General features: G+C 46.8%; 1 protein-coding gene across 2 annotated transcripts in view; it reads right to left on the minus strand.

Annotated features, from left to right (window-relative positions):
• Window positions 1-591: 591 nt before the first annotated feature.
• ZCCHC7 (zinc finger CCHC-type containing 7) overlaps window positions 592-16,592 on the minus strand; it is a 607,337-nt gene continuing 591,336 nt past the window's right edge. Inside the window, exon 9 of one of the 2 annotated variants that reach the window (XM_069630519.1) lies at window positions 592-2,490. In XM_069630519.1, the coding sequence (XP_069486620.1) occupies window positions 2,018-2,490 (473 nt within the window). In that variant the 3' untranslated portion in view covers window positions 592-2,017. The remainder of the gene's footprint in view (window positions 2,491-16,592) is intronic. The other variant, XM_069630520.1, reaches the window with a different exon arrangement.

The following is a 16,592-nucleotide window of genomic DNA, read 5'->3' on the forward strand; positions in this document are numbered from 1 at the left end:
ACCTATGCAGAAGTCACTGCCCCTAAAGACCATCCTATAAAATGTTACTTAACTTAAAACTGCTGTACAGCAATTTTTGCCAAACGTATTAGAGAGTATATTATAAGTGAACTGTTGATGTGTGTGGTTATAAGCTACCATGTGCCTTCTTTGCCGCTCCACTCTCCTCTTGGGACTATGCTCGACAGTTCATCCACAATAATCACTTGAAGATTCTGGCATTACGGAGAGGCGCACTGCAACCAAGGTTAGCATTTGTCTTCCTGAACCATAACCCTCCGGTCTAGAAAACACATTCGAACACCTTGTATGAGGCATTGGGTGCACCACGGTAAGACCTTGGCTCTCATACCCCTTCTCAGATTGTGTGGAGGCCCAACCTATGAAAGCACATATGTGCCAGTGAAAAGGGTAAACATCTCAAGACGTCACAAACCTCTTGTATCTTGAGACGAAAGAGCAAAGAAAACGGGGCCTGTGTCAGAGCAAGATATCTTATGAACATTGAGGAAGAGGGACTGGACTAGCCTAATGGTTCTGGTAGACCCCAAACGACTCTCTGGAATGAATTAAACCATGGAGGTAAGTGAGTCACTTTTAGCATTTATTAAGGACCAGATCTGTAGGGAAGTATCTTCTACCGAGGGGCCCTAATCTTAATATCCTTATCTTACATACCTTAAATGGAAGCGCAAAGCCAAACTTGGAGCCACATTAACCCACAAAAAGTGATGGCTACAGCGGCCATATTTGTGAGGTCTTTCTTCATAAAGGAATTATTTAACCACCACCTTTACCCAGCCAAGCATCAATTGAAAATATTTTTACCTTACCCTTAGAACCATCAAATAAGGGGTGCACAGTAATTAAAGTATGTTTATATGGGAGCTTAAAAAACAACACAATCATCTAATCAGCATGTTCCTATTCTAGAGCAGGGCCTCTGCAACCTTTGGCTCTTCAGATATTCTAGACTACAACTCCCATCAGCCTATCATAGTCAAAGGTGGGGGGGATCATAGTACTCGTAGTTCAAAACATCTGGAGAGCCGCAGATTGCAGACCTCTGTAGATGTTAAAAATGACAAGCACTTTCTGCCACTGGGAGCAGTATGCATTATTTCAAGCGTATTCCTCCATTTTTACACAAAACCAAGTCCTCATTAGTTACAGAACAAAAGAACTTCCACTACACATGATTTACAAAGTAAAATCAATCGATGCAGATAACATTTCTTTAACTGCAACACCCTCACATATCATCAGCGTAAACCAACAGGAAAAAGTTAATAAAATAAAAAGGGAAAAAAGTCTACTAATCCCAATAGTAGCGCAATAAGTGTACCAAAGTAAAAGGCTTGTTAGGTTCTCCTTTTGAAAGTTTGGGTGCCCAGTTCGAGTTTACACACAAAAAGGGCAAAAAGAATCTTGGACTTTTAATGCAAGTGTGGAATAGTGGATTAGAAGTGTTAAATAATGGGAATGTTGCAAATATGAATGGAACTTTACAGCTAAAATTAAAACCTTTTTTCTAATAGGATGCTTTCAAAAGACAAACATTTGCCATTATTAGTCCAAGGTGGTTATCACAAGAGGTCTTCCAACATTTGGGGACTTGCATTTCTCAACCAAGAGGAATAGTGGATCAAACAAACAGCTGCTGAATGTGTCTGCAGTTGCATGCCTTTTGTAATACAAAAGATTGTACAGGGACTGGAAGGGGTAAATTTACATTGTTGTAGTCTATCCCTTTTTATATGTTATCCAATAAAATGAACATCACTGCATAAGCATGTTCATGACTATCAATATCTTTAAAGGACCATTGCCCACCTGCCTTGTTCGGAGATAAAGATGTTGACAGCTCAGTGATTTAAGCCACTTTAAACAAGAACTGAGATTTGAGATGGTAGCCCAGTCACACCAACTATGAATGACTCAAGCTCTGATCAGTTAAGAAAACAAATAAAAAGAGTATTGTGAGTCACAAAGTTTCTGTCCATTTGTGATTTAGGTGCTAGTCTAAGTGCTTCTTTGACTTTTTATGCCTCTGTTTTATACAAAACAAATTCTCGTTAGGACCTGGGCTGTGGCCCTGTCTTCCTTTATGTTTTATCCTCCTTTTCTTTTTCACTTCTTCTTGAAGATAACCAGCTGACTGTGCCCTCTTAACATGTTTAATCAAAAGAGGATCAAAATCCTTTATGGGGGAGTCCGTGTTTCGCTTGTTGGAATAAAATGAAGTTCCTCTGGGAAAATCCTCTTCTGTGTTGTATCCCCATGGGGCATACGGCTTTTTGTGCTTCATCCCGTGGTCTCTCTCTGTCCACATTTTTTTCTTACTTTCTTTGTGACAATGATATTCTCCGTGTCCTTTTTTAGATTCTCTGTCATAATGTTTTTTCTTTTTCTTGGAGGTATGGTGGCTTTGCTCATTTTCTTGGCGAGGTTTCTTTAAATTCATTGGCAGGAGACCAGACTCTTGAAGGTCTAAAAGTGTAAAGAAAAAATAATCAATAGTCATTTACTTTCCTACTGGCCTCAATAGTTACATGCTAGGGTTCAACACATTTTGACTCTTTTCAGTTGATCTACATACTTTAAGTATTAAAAGCAAGTCCTTCAAATCAGAGTGTGGCAGCACCGATCCAATTACAGAATATAAACTAATGAGCTACTCCTGCAAAGTGTCACATTGCAAAAATCAGTGCACAGTGGCCTAACAAATGCAAATGTTCAGATAAACTGTAATCCTCATTAGATTAAGTCCAGTGTTGTATGCCACTATAAAACCACACAGGAAGACCAGCAACTATCTTGCAGCAATGAAGGGCAACAACAGCAATTTTGGATCCAGTGCACAAATGCTTCCCAAACCCTCACTGCCCAGTGCAAACTATCTGTAATAGAAGCTTTCATTTCTAATCCTGCAACCTCTTGTCCATGCGTCCACTATTGATCAATTGAGTATCAAGGGACCTAAAATGAGACGATAGAACTGCAAATGCAAATTTGCATGTAAATATGTTCGCAAAACAACCTGGTCATAACTCGGCCTTCACATTGGAGTTAACTTTAATATGAACTTGTAAACAGAAAGTGTCAAAATGTGCATACATGCATCCTTGAAGCTGCCTCAGCATGTTCTCTCCGGCCATGTTTAGGCTGTCTGTTCAGCAAGTAAGTCTAGATCCCATAGTGCTTGCACGGGATGGAAAATGTGCCAGTTCTTTGTCCCATGATTAAGAATGACTGTCACAAACACTATTAAGACTGAGGGGAAATAATCAATGAGCAACTGGGCATATGCATTCCCAAGAGTGTTTAGAAGACCAGTCTTTAATTTATTTTTATTCTAGTGAATATATAGAGAATAGAGTTTTGAACAACTATTCTGGAAACAGTACATATGGGAGCAGGGAAAAGAGGGAGAATGGGTGAACATACAACCTGTAGTAGTAGGTGGTGGTACGGCAAGAGGGGGACAGTAAAGAGAGTACCTAGCATGGAAATAGTATTCTATACAGTATTAACAATATTACTTATATATTTACCGAAGGGAGTGCATAAGGAATGAGGCAATAGGGAGGGGAAGGGTGAAGAGTGTCAGTTGAGGATCCGGGGGTTCACTCAAGAGTCACTAGTGGCTTTTTAGGGCCATCTTAAAGGCTACCACTGGAGAGATTGCTATGATGGGTGGCGGTAGAGCGTTCCAGTGTGTGGTACAAGAAAGGAGAAAGAGTGGAATCATTTGGTGGAACAGAGGCCGAGGATAGATGCAAAAATCGCAAAGTGCAGGAGGGAGGCAGAGAGGGTGATGAGACTGGATGTTCCTTCCACGTATTCCTCATCTTTAGATATCTTCCTTTCCAGTTTCAGCAAAACAACTTTCGGCAGAGGGTGTTGTGCGTCGATGCAAACAACGCGATGTCCCTCTAGGGCCGCCGTCTCGAGGTCGACATCATTGCTGCATATGTAGCACATGCAGAACCCATTAGCTTCAGTTTTGTTTTTACGCCTTCTTCTTACAGAATTACCGGCTCTGTGTGCCCAAGGCAGTATCAGACCTTGAAAGCACGTAAGGTGCAATGCATGGACATTCTACTGCAGGGTAGGTTGCAAGGGATAATGAGGAATCTGTGGGAGGAATATCCAGTCGAAAGAACGTTACCAGGAGGTAAGTAACTTGTTCTTCGAATGGATTGTGTCCTCCCACGTATTCCTCATCTTTAAGCTACCAAAGCAGTGTCAGTTTTGGAGGAGGGAGTAAGAACGTTCAGATTTATTTGTAAGATTTGTCACGGACAGAACGTAAAACTGCCTTCCCAATGCTCCTTCCTGGCCTGAAGACGAAGCCAGGCAGTAATATTTTGTGACTGTGAATAGTAGACCAGGTTGCTGCCAGACAAATGTCATTTATCGTCAGCCATCTGTGCAAAGCAGAAGACATTGCCATGCCCCTCATGGAAAGGGACATCAGGCATTCTGGGGGTTCTTTCCCAGCCAATCTGTAGCAATCTGTAATTCCTAGTATTATCAACATGGATAATGTTTGTTTTGTGACTGCTAGTCACAAGTTGTGACCAGTGCACCCAACAAAAGGTTGGTCATCTTGACGTATTTTAGCCATCCGTGAAATGTAAAAGCTAAGTGCATGATTTTAAAAGTCAGCAGCCTCAAAGGACATGAGTGGAGCGGCTCAAATGGGCGCATATAAACTTCAAATCCCAAACTGGAACCTGAAATGGACGGGTCCGCTTGTGATCTCGACCTCTTCACAGAGGGAGTCTTTTCCACTGGTCTGCTGACCCTGGCAGAGGCGTGTCTATGGACTGTGGCCGAGTCAGTTGCCCTGTCACCATCCTCCAGCCAAGTGACTAACCTTTGATGGCGATCTTTTTGCGTTTTTGAGAGAAAAGGACTAGCAAATGGAGCAGTTGTCCACATCGTGGTCAGGGTGCAGGCAATAAAGGCATTTTTCATGCTGGTCATCTACAAAAACATTCGTAAGGCCACACTTGGAGCAGGGCCTAAACAGGCTTTTCTTGCTGGCGTCTGCCATGGCTGCATGGAGGAGGCCTCAGGAAGAAGGCCTCACACGGCGAGAAGATCAGTCGATGGTCCAGATCTTCACCGGCAACAGATCCCTGCTAACAGCAGTGACAAAGTTGATGGATGAAGAAGGAATGATGGAAAAAACAATTTCAAAAATAGTATAAAAGACGATATTTCGAAGGAGCGAAACGAGGACTCCCAACATGTAAACGTGCAGTAAAAATCGGAAGATGGTCATATGGGGTGGATCGGAGGATGACTAATACCATTGGCTGGGGCAGTATTGGCCAAAATAACAACAATATGCTATATAAGTGATCAGCAGTTTAAGCTTTAAAGCAAGCTGCTTTAATATTACCAAGGATTCCCAACTGGACAACAGGGAATATTCATGAGCATGTGAATCCATGAAAGATCCCATACTTGAGAAAATAGATATCAACTTCCACTGTAATGTTGGCAAACTGTCCAACACAAGATTAGTTAGATTGGCAAACTACAAAAAAAATACATTCACCAACCACTGCAACATCACCTTGAGACCAGCGAGAGTCTGGTTGAGAATAATGGTTTCTGTCTTAAGGGTATGCAAGGTATGATGAGATGGACCAAGACCAAATCATAAAATATATATATATATATATATATATGGGATACATTACTCACCGTAATCGTATTTCTGATGCTTGTATCTGCTTAGATTCACATGCTGTGCATAGGCCGACATCTAGTGGAAGCTGCGGAGTATTACAGTTTGTTTTTCGAAAGTCGAAAATGGGCGTCGACACAGGCGTGCCAGTAATACTATCCCTAGTGTGACGTCCACTGTACCCAAGATCCCTCACGCGTGTAGGATCCTCAGATTGTATTTTTTCTGACATGAGGAAGCATGAGGAGTAGCGTGAGTACAGATAATCCAAGCAGATAGACAGAAAAGGTAAGACTACAAGCAATCATGCGCCTTCTCTCGGAGGGGAGGAAGGGTGGGTCGCATGTGAATCTAAGCAGATACAAGCATCAGAAATACGATTACGGTGAGTAATGTATCCCTTCTGAGGCTTGTGGAATCTGCTTAGATCACATGCTGTGCATAGATTAGCGAGCAGTACCAGAAGAAGGAGGTGGGATGTGAGAAGGGTCATGAGCAAACAGGTGTCTTAGAACCGCTTGTCCCACTTGTGTATCTGTCTTGGAATGAGTGTCAATGCAGTAATGCTGAGTAAAAGTGTGAATAGAGCTCCAAGTAGCCGCTTTGCAAATGGTGTCGAGGGGAACATTTGCAATGAAAGCCAGAGTGGCACCAATGCCTCTAGTAGAGTGGGCCCTTGGCGTAAAAGGCAGAGTCTTGTCAGAAAGAGAGTAACACAGCTGTATACAGTTGATAATCCACTTCGAGATAGCGCCCTTAGAGACGCGATCCCCCTCTCTGCCTGTAGCTACGGAGACAAACAGTTGATCTGTTTTCCTTAGCGGTCTGGTTTTATTTACATAGTATAGGACCGCCCTACGCACATCTAGGGTGTGTAGTTTCACCTCAGCCGAGCTTTGCGGGTTCTGGAAGAAAGCCGGAAGCTCGATGGACTGGTTTACATGGAACTTGGATATGAATTTAGGTGAGAACCTAGGGTGTGTGCGTAAAACCAGTTTGTCCTTGTGGATAGTAAAGAAAGGATCCTGCACTGACAGAGCCTGAATTTCACTGACCCTTCTTATGGAGGTAATGGCTACTAAGAAGGCCGTTTTATAAGTCAGGTGTTTGAGACTACTTTTATGCATGGGTTCGAATGGGGGTCCCATGAGCTTAGCTAGCACCACGTTGAGGTCCCATCCTGGCGGTGGGTTCGAAATAGGAGGGTGAAGTCTCTTTACTCCTTCCATGAAGGCTTTAACCACTGGTACTTTCCACCACGAGACCTTGTTATGGGATGTGGTGTAAGCCGAGAGGGCTGCCAGGTGTACTTTCAGCGAGTTAAAAACCAACCCTGCATCCAGCAGGTGGAGCATGTATGTCACAACGTTGGAAGGAGTGCAATCAACCGGGTTGATTTGTTTATTCTGGCACCAGATAACGAATCTTTTCCACTTATCAAAGTAACAGTGCCTTGTATTTGGTTTCCTGGACTCCTTTAGAATGTCCATACACCTCTGTGGTAATTTGAGATGTCCAAACTCTATGACTTCAGGAGCCATGCTGCTAGGTTCATAGAGTTGGGTTCCTGATGCACTGTTTGACCCTGTTGCTGGGACAGTAGGTTGTACCAGGCTGGGAGTCTGATGGGTTCGCACACCGCCATCCTGCGTAGGTGTGGAAACCATGGTTGTCTCGCCCACATGGGAGCAACTAGGATGAGCGTCATAGATTCCTTGTTCATCTTGTACACCACCTTCCTGATGAGAGGAGTTGGTGGAAAAGCGTACGCAAACATCCCTGACCAGTTCATCCACAGGGCATTCCCTTGGGAGTCCGGCTGGGGGAACCTGGATGCAAATCCTGGGCATTGTTTGTTTTCGCTTGTGGCGAATAGGTCTATAGTGGGGAAACCCCACTGAGAGAAGAGATCTTCTACTACGTCTCTGTGAAGGACCCATTCGTGTTCTTCCGGGAGGGAGTTTCTGCTTAGAGCATCCGCTAGGGAATTGAGCTCCCCTGGAACATGTTGCGATGACAGGAAGATGTTCCGTCTGAGTGCCCATATCCATATTTTCTGGGCAAGCTTGGACAGATTTGGCGAACGAGTCCCCCCTTGCTTGTTCAGATAGAACATGGCTGTCGTGCTGTCCGTCCTGATCTGCACCGACAAGTTCAGTAGATGGGGCTCGAACGCCCTTAGCGCTCGGAATACTGCCAGAAGCTCTAGCAGATTGATGTGGTTCTTGGCTACTGAGTGAGACCAGAGACCCTGAGCTGTGTGGTGGAGATGGTGAGCTCCCCACCCAGTCAGGCATGCATCTGTAGTCACCACGGCTTGTACTTCGGGATCGTAAAAGGGTTTCCCCTTTGCGAGATTCTCTCTTGTCCACCAGTGTAGGCTCTGTACGAGTGTTGGCGAAACGACCACTAGATCGTCCCAATGACCACTTGCCTGAGACCACTGTTTCGCCAACCATTCCTGCATGGGACGCATGCGCAGACGCGCGTGGGGGACCAGGTAAATGCATGACGCCATCATGCCCAGTAACCGCATAGCTTTGCGTACTGTTATCTGTTGACCTGACTGATAATGCGGAATTTGCAGAAGTATATTCCGAATTCTCTCTTCCGAAGGGAAGGTCAATCCTTTCTGAGTATCTAGGATAGCTCCTAGAAACTGTTTTGAGGTGCTTGGCACCAGACTTGACTTTTTCTCGTTGATGGAGAAGCCTAATTCGTGGAGGAGGTCGATAGTCCTCTGAATGTTTGACCTGCAAATTCCTGGGGTTTCCCCCGTTATGAGCCAGTCGTCCAGATAAGGGTACACCGGGATTGCTTCCCTGCGTAGGTGTGCAGCCGCCACCGCCAGTACCTTGGTGAATACCCTTGGTGCTGAAGCTATCCCGAAGGGCAGTACCTTGAATTGGTAGTGGCGACTGTCCACCTTGAAGCGCAAGTACTTTTTGTGCGCTGGGAGCATGGAAATATGAAAATAAGCATCTTTCATATCCAAGGTTGCCATGTAATCCCCCTTTTTTAGGAGGGGGATTACCTCTTGTAGCGTGGTCATACGGAATTTTTGGGGCTTGACATATTTGTTGGCAGGCCGTAAGTCCAATACTGGGCGCATTGTCAAATCTTTCTTTGGCACAAGGAAGTAAGTTGAATAGATACCCTTGTTTACCTGGTGTCCTGGGACGAGTTCTATCGCGTCCTTTTCTAGCAGAATGGCGATCTCCTCGAGAAGGATCCTTTGATGTTCTAGGGAGTGCACTCTTTGTCGTGGAGGATGATTCCGGGGACGCTGCAGTAGTTCTATACAATATCCTGCGGATACTGTTGACAGCACCCATCTGTCTGAGGTGATCCCTTCCCAAGCCTGGGTGAAGGTGGAAATGCGTCCCCCTACTGGGGTTGCGTGGCAAGGGACCCTGAACTGAGCGTCACTGTTTTGGTGGAGGCGTGCCCCCGCCCTAGTTGGGGCTGCCTCTGCCTCTTCCACGACCTCTCTTGTTACCCCTGCCGTAACTCTGGGTAGACTGCTGGTTGTTATTCCATTGTGTACCTTGTCCCTGGGCATAGTTGCCTCTTTGTGAATTTTGGCCGCGTGGGCGACGAAAATTATTGTTCCCCCTCTGGTTAGGGGGTTTGTTGGTAAGCTGGCCAAGGGATTTGAGAGTCTCATATTCATCTTTGGCATTTTTAAGTGCGTCTTCGACCGCTTTCCCAAACAATAGGTCGGGTTCCACTGGCTTGTCTATTAAAGAAGCCTGGGTTTCTGTCTTGAATCCCGACTGCCGTAACCACGCATGTCTCTTGATAACAGTACCTTCTGCTATCAATCTCCCTGCGTTGTCAGCGGCGTCGAAAGTTGCTTTTAAAATGCAACCAGACACGGCTCTCCCCTCTGCCGAGATCCGAGCCAGCTGGCCCTTTAGCGGTTCTGGAGCAGAGGCAATGAGCGCCGCGACTTCTTCCCATTGATGGCAATTGTAACTAGCCAACAGGGTGGTGGAATTCGCAATCCTTGCTTGGTAGGCGGACGTTGAGGCTACCTTTCTGCCAAACCCGTAAAGTTTTTTGCTCTCCTTGTCGGGAGGAGCTTCTGATGAAGATAAGGGCGTGCCAGCCCTCTTTCTAGTGTTGGTCACCACTAGGGAATCTGGTTTAAGATGTCCCTTTATATACAGAGGGTCAGACTGGGCTGCCCGGAAAATCTTTTCAATTCTGGGGTTGACAGCTCTGGTGAGGTTAGGATTCACCAGGGAAGGATCTATTCTTCGTTGGATGGATTTGAGGATAGGGATGGTCTGAGCGACCGGTCTTCTCTCTCCTACAAACTCCTCCGCGAAGTCCCTTTCCTCCTGTACACCGTGGGTGTCGATGTGGAAGTGTTCCGCTGCTCGAGCGAGAACCTCGTTAAGGAGGGGCTGGTTATCAACTGGAGAGTCAGTAACTGGGGCTTCGCTTTGTACTGGGGAATCTACTCTGTAAATTTCCTGCTCATCTTCTCCCTCCTCCAGGTCCTCATCCTCTGCATAGTAATCTGTCCCGGTTTGTTCTTCCATAAATGCAAACTCCTGGTCCTCTTCAGGGAAAACTTGTCCCTGATAACTGGGGAGTGGAGTAGAATATGGAGTGGAGTAAGGCTGAACCTTGAAGGGTTCAGGTCTTTCGACCCGGGGCTCTTTACTTAGCGGGATAGGATCGGAGGAGCCTGAGGGTGTGGCCCCTTGAGGGTTATATGAAAGAAAGTGTTCTGGGTTCTTATCATAAAAATCAGCCAAGGAAGACATCCTAGACATAACCCTGTCTATGTCCTCACTGGACCATTCCCTGGAACAGGGTATTACTTTAGCAGGTGATTTATTTTCAAGGGTAGACTTGTGTTTGCTTGTCTGCTTAGGCTTTACAGGGGTGGAAGGCTGTGCTTTCCGCTGTTTCCCCCCTTCTCCGTGCGTGGAAAAATGTTTTCCCTGTCCCTTGGGGGCCCCAGAGACTTTCGACGCCTGGCGTCGAGGGTCTGGAGAGGTATCTGTGTGCTTCGGGCGTGGGGCCTCACTGATGTTAACCGCGGTCTCGGTATCTTGGAGCGCGGCCTGGGGGTGGAAGTCGTCTTCGTCTCCCGACGATCGAACTTCCGTTAGTGTGTGTAGCGAGGCACTCTTGGCAAGAGTGGATGATTGCCTTGCGTCGTGAGGCGATCTCGATCGAGAGCGCCCAGAGGACACCGAGTCGGACCATTCTTTTTGTGCCTCTTTCCGGGAAGTCGACGTCGTCGAGGTCCGGTTGGTCTTAGTGTGTTTAGTGTGTGTTAGGTGTGTAGCGCTTGCGTCGCCGGGGGTCTTCCCCATAGCCGCCCTGCCGGACGACCTTCCGAGGTCGGGGACCTGCGCTCGTCGGCTGTCTTTCGACGCCGTAATGCCCTCGCCGTCCGAAAGTACGGCGTCGCTGCCATCGCTGAAGGCGCCCTCCGCTGCCATGGCCTCCTGCCTGGCGTGGTGGGCCCAACGCTTTGTCGAACGGTCCTTAAGTGTCTTAGGTTTAAACCTACTACACGCTCTGCAGTTCGCTTCGGGGTGATCCCTCGGCAAGCAGAGATTGCACGTGGCGTGCCTGTCGACCCAAGGGTATTTGCGATTGCACTTGGGGCAGAATTGAAAAGGGGTACCCTCCATACGCACCTTAAGGCAGCGGGCTGCTAAGTGTAGGAATATATATAAATGTAACTATATATCAAGAGTGAAGAGTATGTACCACCCCCCACTCTCCCTACTTGTAAGGGCCGAGGCCAGCGGCCTACTAGGCCCGGGCCGAGGCCAGCGGCCTACCGAGGCCCAGATCCGTCGTGCAGCAGTCGACGGTCGATGACTTCTCCAGCCGTCGTCGAGGTTGAGGGTCGACGTTGGGGTGGGGAAGGGAATGAATAAGAATTAAAATTATAATAACAGCAAAAGTATGGCTAAGGCCAGGGAACTCCGCAAGATGCTTCCGACCAGTATGGCGGAAAAAAACAATCTGAGGATCCTACACGCGTGAGGGATCTTGGGTACAGTGGACGTCACACTAGGGATAGTATTACTGGCACGCCTGTGTCGACGCCCATTTTCGACTTTCGAAAAACAAACTGTAATACTCCGCAGCTTCCACTAGATGTCGGCCTATGCACAGCATGTGATCTAAGCAGATTCCACAAGCCTCAGAAATATATATATATATTCTTTACAAATGTAATACAGTTCTTCCTGTCCGATTCCCCTGCATTAAGTGCTGTTACTAACCTAATTTAATGGTACTCAATTTTTAACCTCAGAAGAATGAATATTTAAGTCACTTCTGCCAGGATTCATATCTGTGACTGGAGGAAGCACACAGAAATCCAACGAGGGAAGGCTTCAAAAAAATAAATAGCTATCTCGTTAGCTTAATGACACAAAGAAGTGGAGGCAGGATGAGCAATATCTGATGAGAAATGAACAGCCAGAAGAGGGATATGACATGCATTACTCACAGTAATAGCATTTCTGATGATTGTATCTGCTTAGATTCACATGCTGTGCATATAGTCCGACATCCAATGGTAATCGCAGAGTATTTCATCTTTCTTTCGAGGGTCAAAAGGGGACGTCGACATGGGCGTGACTGTAACACTATCCCTAACGTGACGTGTAGTGTACCCAAAATCCCTCATGCGCCGAGGTCCCTCAGATTGTTTTTTCCTGCCCAACTAGTTGGTCGCCTTATGTGGAGCTCGCAAGAGTTGCTATTGCTCAATTGTTACTTCCTTTGTCCCATGACTGATGGTCGCCTAGTCTTCGACGACTGTTTCATGGACTCCTACGCCGAAGACATCTACTGCTGTTCGGCGACTGGTGCATTGATCGACATCTGTCGACCATGTGGCCTCGGCCTTCAGGCCAGGCCCTTACAGTAGTGATAGTGGAGGCCCTGGTTTGATTCTTTTTGAGAATACATTTCCTTTTCCCTTCTCTCCCCCTCTCTGGTCTGGCTGCCCTTCACCTCTGCTATGGAGAGGACTGCATTTAAATTTTGTCCGCCGTGCAACAGACCATACCCCTGGAAAGACACCCATCACAAATGCAATAGGTGCTTACCTTGTGAACACGACAAGCGTTCCTGTAAGTCCTGCAAACAATTACGTCCTAAGACGTTAAAAGATAGGCGGACAAAAGCGGTGGGTGGCCTACACAATGTAGGCCAAAAGTTGTTCCCCCGTTGGCGCCGTCGCCTCGGATGATGAGGACTCCAGCGGCAGCCATGGCTCCGATATTGAAGCCACAGACCTTTCGGCGGAACCCTCCGGTTCCTAGATGCCCATACATGGTCCGACAGACAGGCCACCGGTTCTGTTATGGGGAGTTCACACCCCGGTGACAGAGGCACACACGCACCATCCAAGGAAAAAAACACAACCCCCAAGGCCTCCTCGACGGACACGTCGAAGAAGCGCCAAACGCAACAGGCCCGCCGAAAACTTTGATGGTGCCTGCCAGACCTCACGTTCCGGGACCCTCGGCGTGCGTCTGGGCTCCCTTCTCATAGGGGCGTTCCCATAAGAAAAGCACATGGCTACCAACACGTCGTCCAAGGGTGCGCTTGCACCCAAGGCTTCGGAAGAGTCGGCAACCGCAACAACGCCTTCAGGCGCGTAGAAACAGTATTCAGCCACCGGAAATACGCAAGATTCTCGCAACATTATTTCGGCAGCAGAACAACCCAGGAGCACCCCGTCTTGTCAAAAGGAGTACGCAGAAGGCACCCAGCCACTCTCTAGGGCTTTCTCTGTAAAATCTCCCCCTTCTGAGCAGCCTTTCCCTCCTCCAGACCCTTCTGCTACATCCGTGTGGGATAGACAGAGGTTTGAAAATTATATGGATACAATGTCCCAATTCACGGACTTCTTAGAAAGATTCATTTTTCCCAAGAGGCTAAGGGAGGAGGAGGAGGACTCCTGTCCCATTCCACCAAAGCGGCTGAAGCTTCCTAGTCAATCTCAAACCCATCCGAAAGAAGGTTTTTGAGTATTCAGAACCAGAGGAAACATGAGGACAATCCTTTTGGTCAAGACACAACTGACAAGTGTCCAGAGTGGGAACAAGATCAGCCAGTAAGTAGATCAAGAGCCTTGGCTCTCACCCACTCATACCCCAGACATTATTTGTTTGGACCCACCTTCTTCCTCTCAGCAAAGGCAGTCATCACCAATAGACGACCAGATGGTATTTAATGCCATCCTAAAAAGAGACGCAGATCACTTTCAAATTGCTACGCAGGAGACTGGTAAAGCACTGACCAATCGACCATAGAACCCACAGTCATGGCCAAAAGATAGGTCCTCGCCCACACTGTACTACCTAAAGTCATGCAGAACCTAAACTACTGCAACTGTTTCAAAATGGTGTTCTGTGCATACAAAGAAGTTGGAAGCTGCCTGCCCTTTCATGTACCATTAACTTTCAACCAAAGACTGAAATTAAAAATGTTGTATAAGGTTTAGAAGTGAATCTGGGGCTAGATCCAATTTATCTAGCTAGATCCTTGTAAATTAAACAGCACAAATACTGATTTTAGCCAAAGACAAGCTGCTTATCCCTCTGACTTGAAAAAAAACTGCCCGGGAGGGAGCTACACAAGCATTCAGGACCCACATTGTGACATTTTCAAACCATCCCTACAGGATTGTGCTTCAGCAAAATAAATTACAAAAATGTTGCTCATTTAAGCCTATCAAACTTTCAAAAATGGCACACCACCACTCACTACAGAGTACTATTCGAGTAATAATAAAGTTACTCACCGTAGTGACTACCTTACTCCTAGTCCATAGTCCCCTTTCCTCCATACTTATGGGGAACATTCCGTCCTTCGGGACGGGACCGGAGCACTTTTGTAAAAAGCATCAAACATTTAGAATTTCTGTCCTTTTATTATTATGCAAGGTAACGCACATGGAAGTAACCCCGCCCTGCTGAGCTCTGCCCCGCGCAACACCCTTCAGTCCTTTTCTATCACCAGGTCTGCCACCATTTAAGCAATAATAGAGGATACTTATTAGAGGGGACGGCGGGCGGGCGTATGGAGGAAAGCGGACTATGGACCTGGAGTAAGGTAGTCACTACGGTGAGTAACTTTATTATACTCGTACATCCCATCCCCTTTCCTCCATACTTGTGGGAGATTCCCAAGCACACACCACAGTTAGCTCGGTGGATGGCAAACCCTTTTACTGGAACAAATTCTTAAGGACAGCTTGACCAAACTGGGCATCAGTACTGGGGCTCAGGTCCAAGCAGTAATGCTTACAAAAAGCTGATGGGGAAGCCCACGTAGCCGCCTCAGCAATGGTTTACCAAGGAACATACTTTTGGAAGGCAACAGCAGCCGCTTTGCCATTTACAAGGTGGGCATGGATGCCCCTTGGAGGTTGAAGGCCCTGAATGGTATAGGCTTCAGAAATGCAGGAGGCAGTCCATCGGGAGATAGTTGCCTTTGAAGCAGGTTTCCCTTTCGGGTCTCTGAATGTGAAAGAGTTGTGAGGAGCCCCTGAGTTCACTCGGCCTGTCGAGGTAAAACTTCAGGGCTCGCCTAGCATCCAAGTTGTGCAAGACCCTCTCGGCATCCGAGGCCGGATTCGGGAAAAAGACAGGTAATGAGATCGATTGATTCAAATGAAGATCAGTAACCACTTTAGGCAGGAAAGAAGGATGAGTGCAGGGCACAACCTTATTCTTATGGAAGCTCAGGAACGGATGTTCTACAGACAGAGCATACTCGCCGATGTCACTGCAATGAAAAAAAGGCGACCCTCCAAGAAAGGTATTTGAGATCAGTAGTGGCCATGGGTTCAAATGGTTTATGGCATAAAGCGGGGAGGACCACATTCAAATCCCATTTGGGATGAGGATTGCGTACCGGTGGAAAAAGATGCAATAGAACCACAAAATGCCTTTTAATGACTGGATTAGTCAAAGAAAAAGAACAGTTGTCAGTGGACAGATAGGTGGCAATAGCCCCGAAGCTGCGAGATGAAATATGAACGAAAGAACATTGTCAATCGTAGCGTGCCTGGGGTCGAGCTATTTAGCTAAACACACAAAAACTGTGCCCTTGCTCCTATATTGAGACCTTGTAGAAGGTTTTCTGGCCGCTTGGATAATGCGCATATTGTCCTCGAACAAGTTAAACTGCCTAACGATCTGAATTCAGGCACCTGGCCGCCAAGCTGAATGATTGTGGGTAGGGGTGCCACATTTGGTTATCAGCCTGGTGAAGCAGGTTGGAAATCAACAGCAATCTGATCGGAGGAAGAATCGACAGATGCTGAAGTTCCGAGAACCAGAATCTGGCTGGCCACCAAGGAGCAATGAACAGGAGAGTGCAATTTGATGTATTCAAGAGCTTGCAGAATGACCGATGAATCAGAGGCAGTGGCGGGAAAGCATAGGCCTTCATGTTGTGTCACGGGATCTCGAGAGCGTCCCCTAGGGAAGAGACTCGGAGACTGTTGCTGGATGCATAAAGAGGAAGTTCCCTGTTTGTAAAGGTCACAAAAACGTCCACTTCTGGAGTGCCCCACTGGTGAAAAATGGTGGAGAGAACATCTCTGTTCATTTCCCACTTGTAGCTGGCTACTGCCTGGCGGCTGAGTGAGTATGCAGTTACATTAATGTGACCCAGAATGTGTACAGCAGGCAGCCAAATGCCATGCTGGATGGCCCATTCCCAAATTTGAATGGGAAGGTCCACAGGGAAAGGTGACTTTGGGCCACCCTGCTTGTTGATATAAAACATCGCCACAGAGTTGTCCGTGCAAATATGGACCACCTTGTTCGTGATGGACAGTTGAAAAGATTTTTTAGCACCAGAAAATCAGCTGGGAGTTCCA

The sequence above is a fragment of the Ambystoma mexicanum genome, chromosome 6q (genome assembly GCF_040938575.1).
Source record: "Ambystoma mexicanum isolate Mex_15411 chromosome 6q, UKY_AmexF1_1, whole genome shotgun sequence".
In the NCBI taxonomy this organism is placed as follows: Eukaryota; Metazoa; Chordata; class Amphibia; order Caudata; family Ambystomatidae; genus Ambystoma; species Ambystoma mexicanum.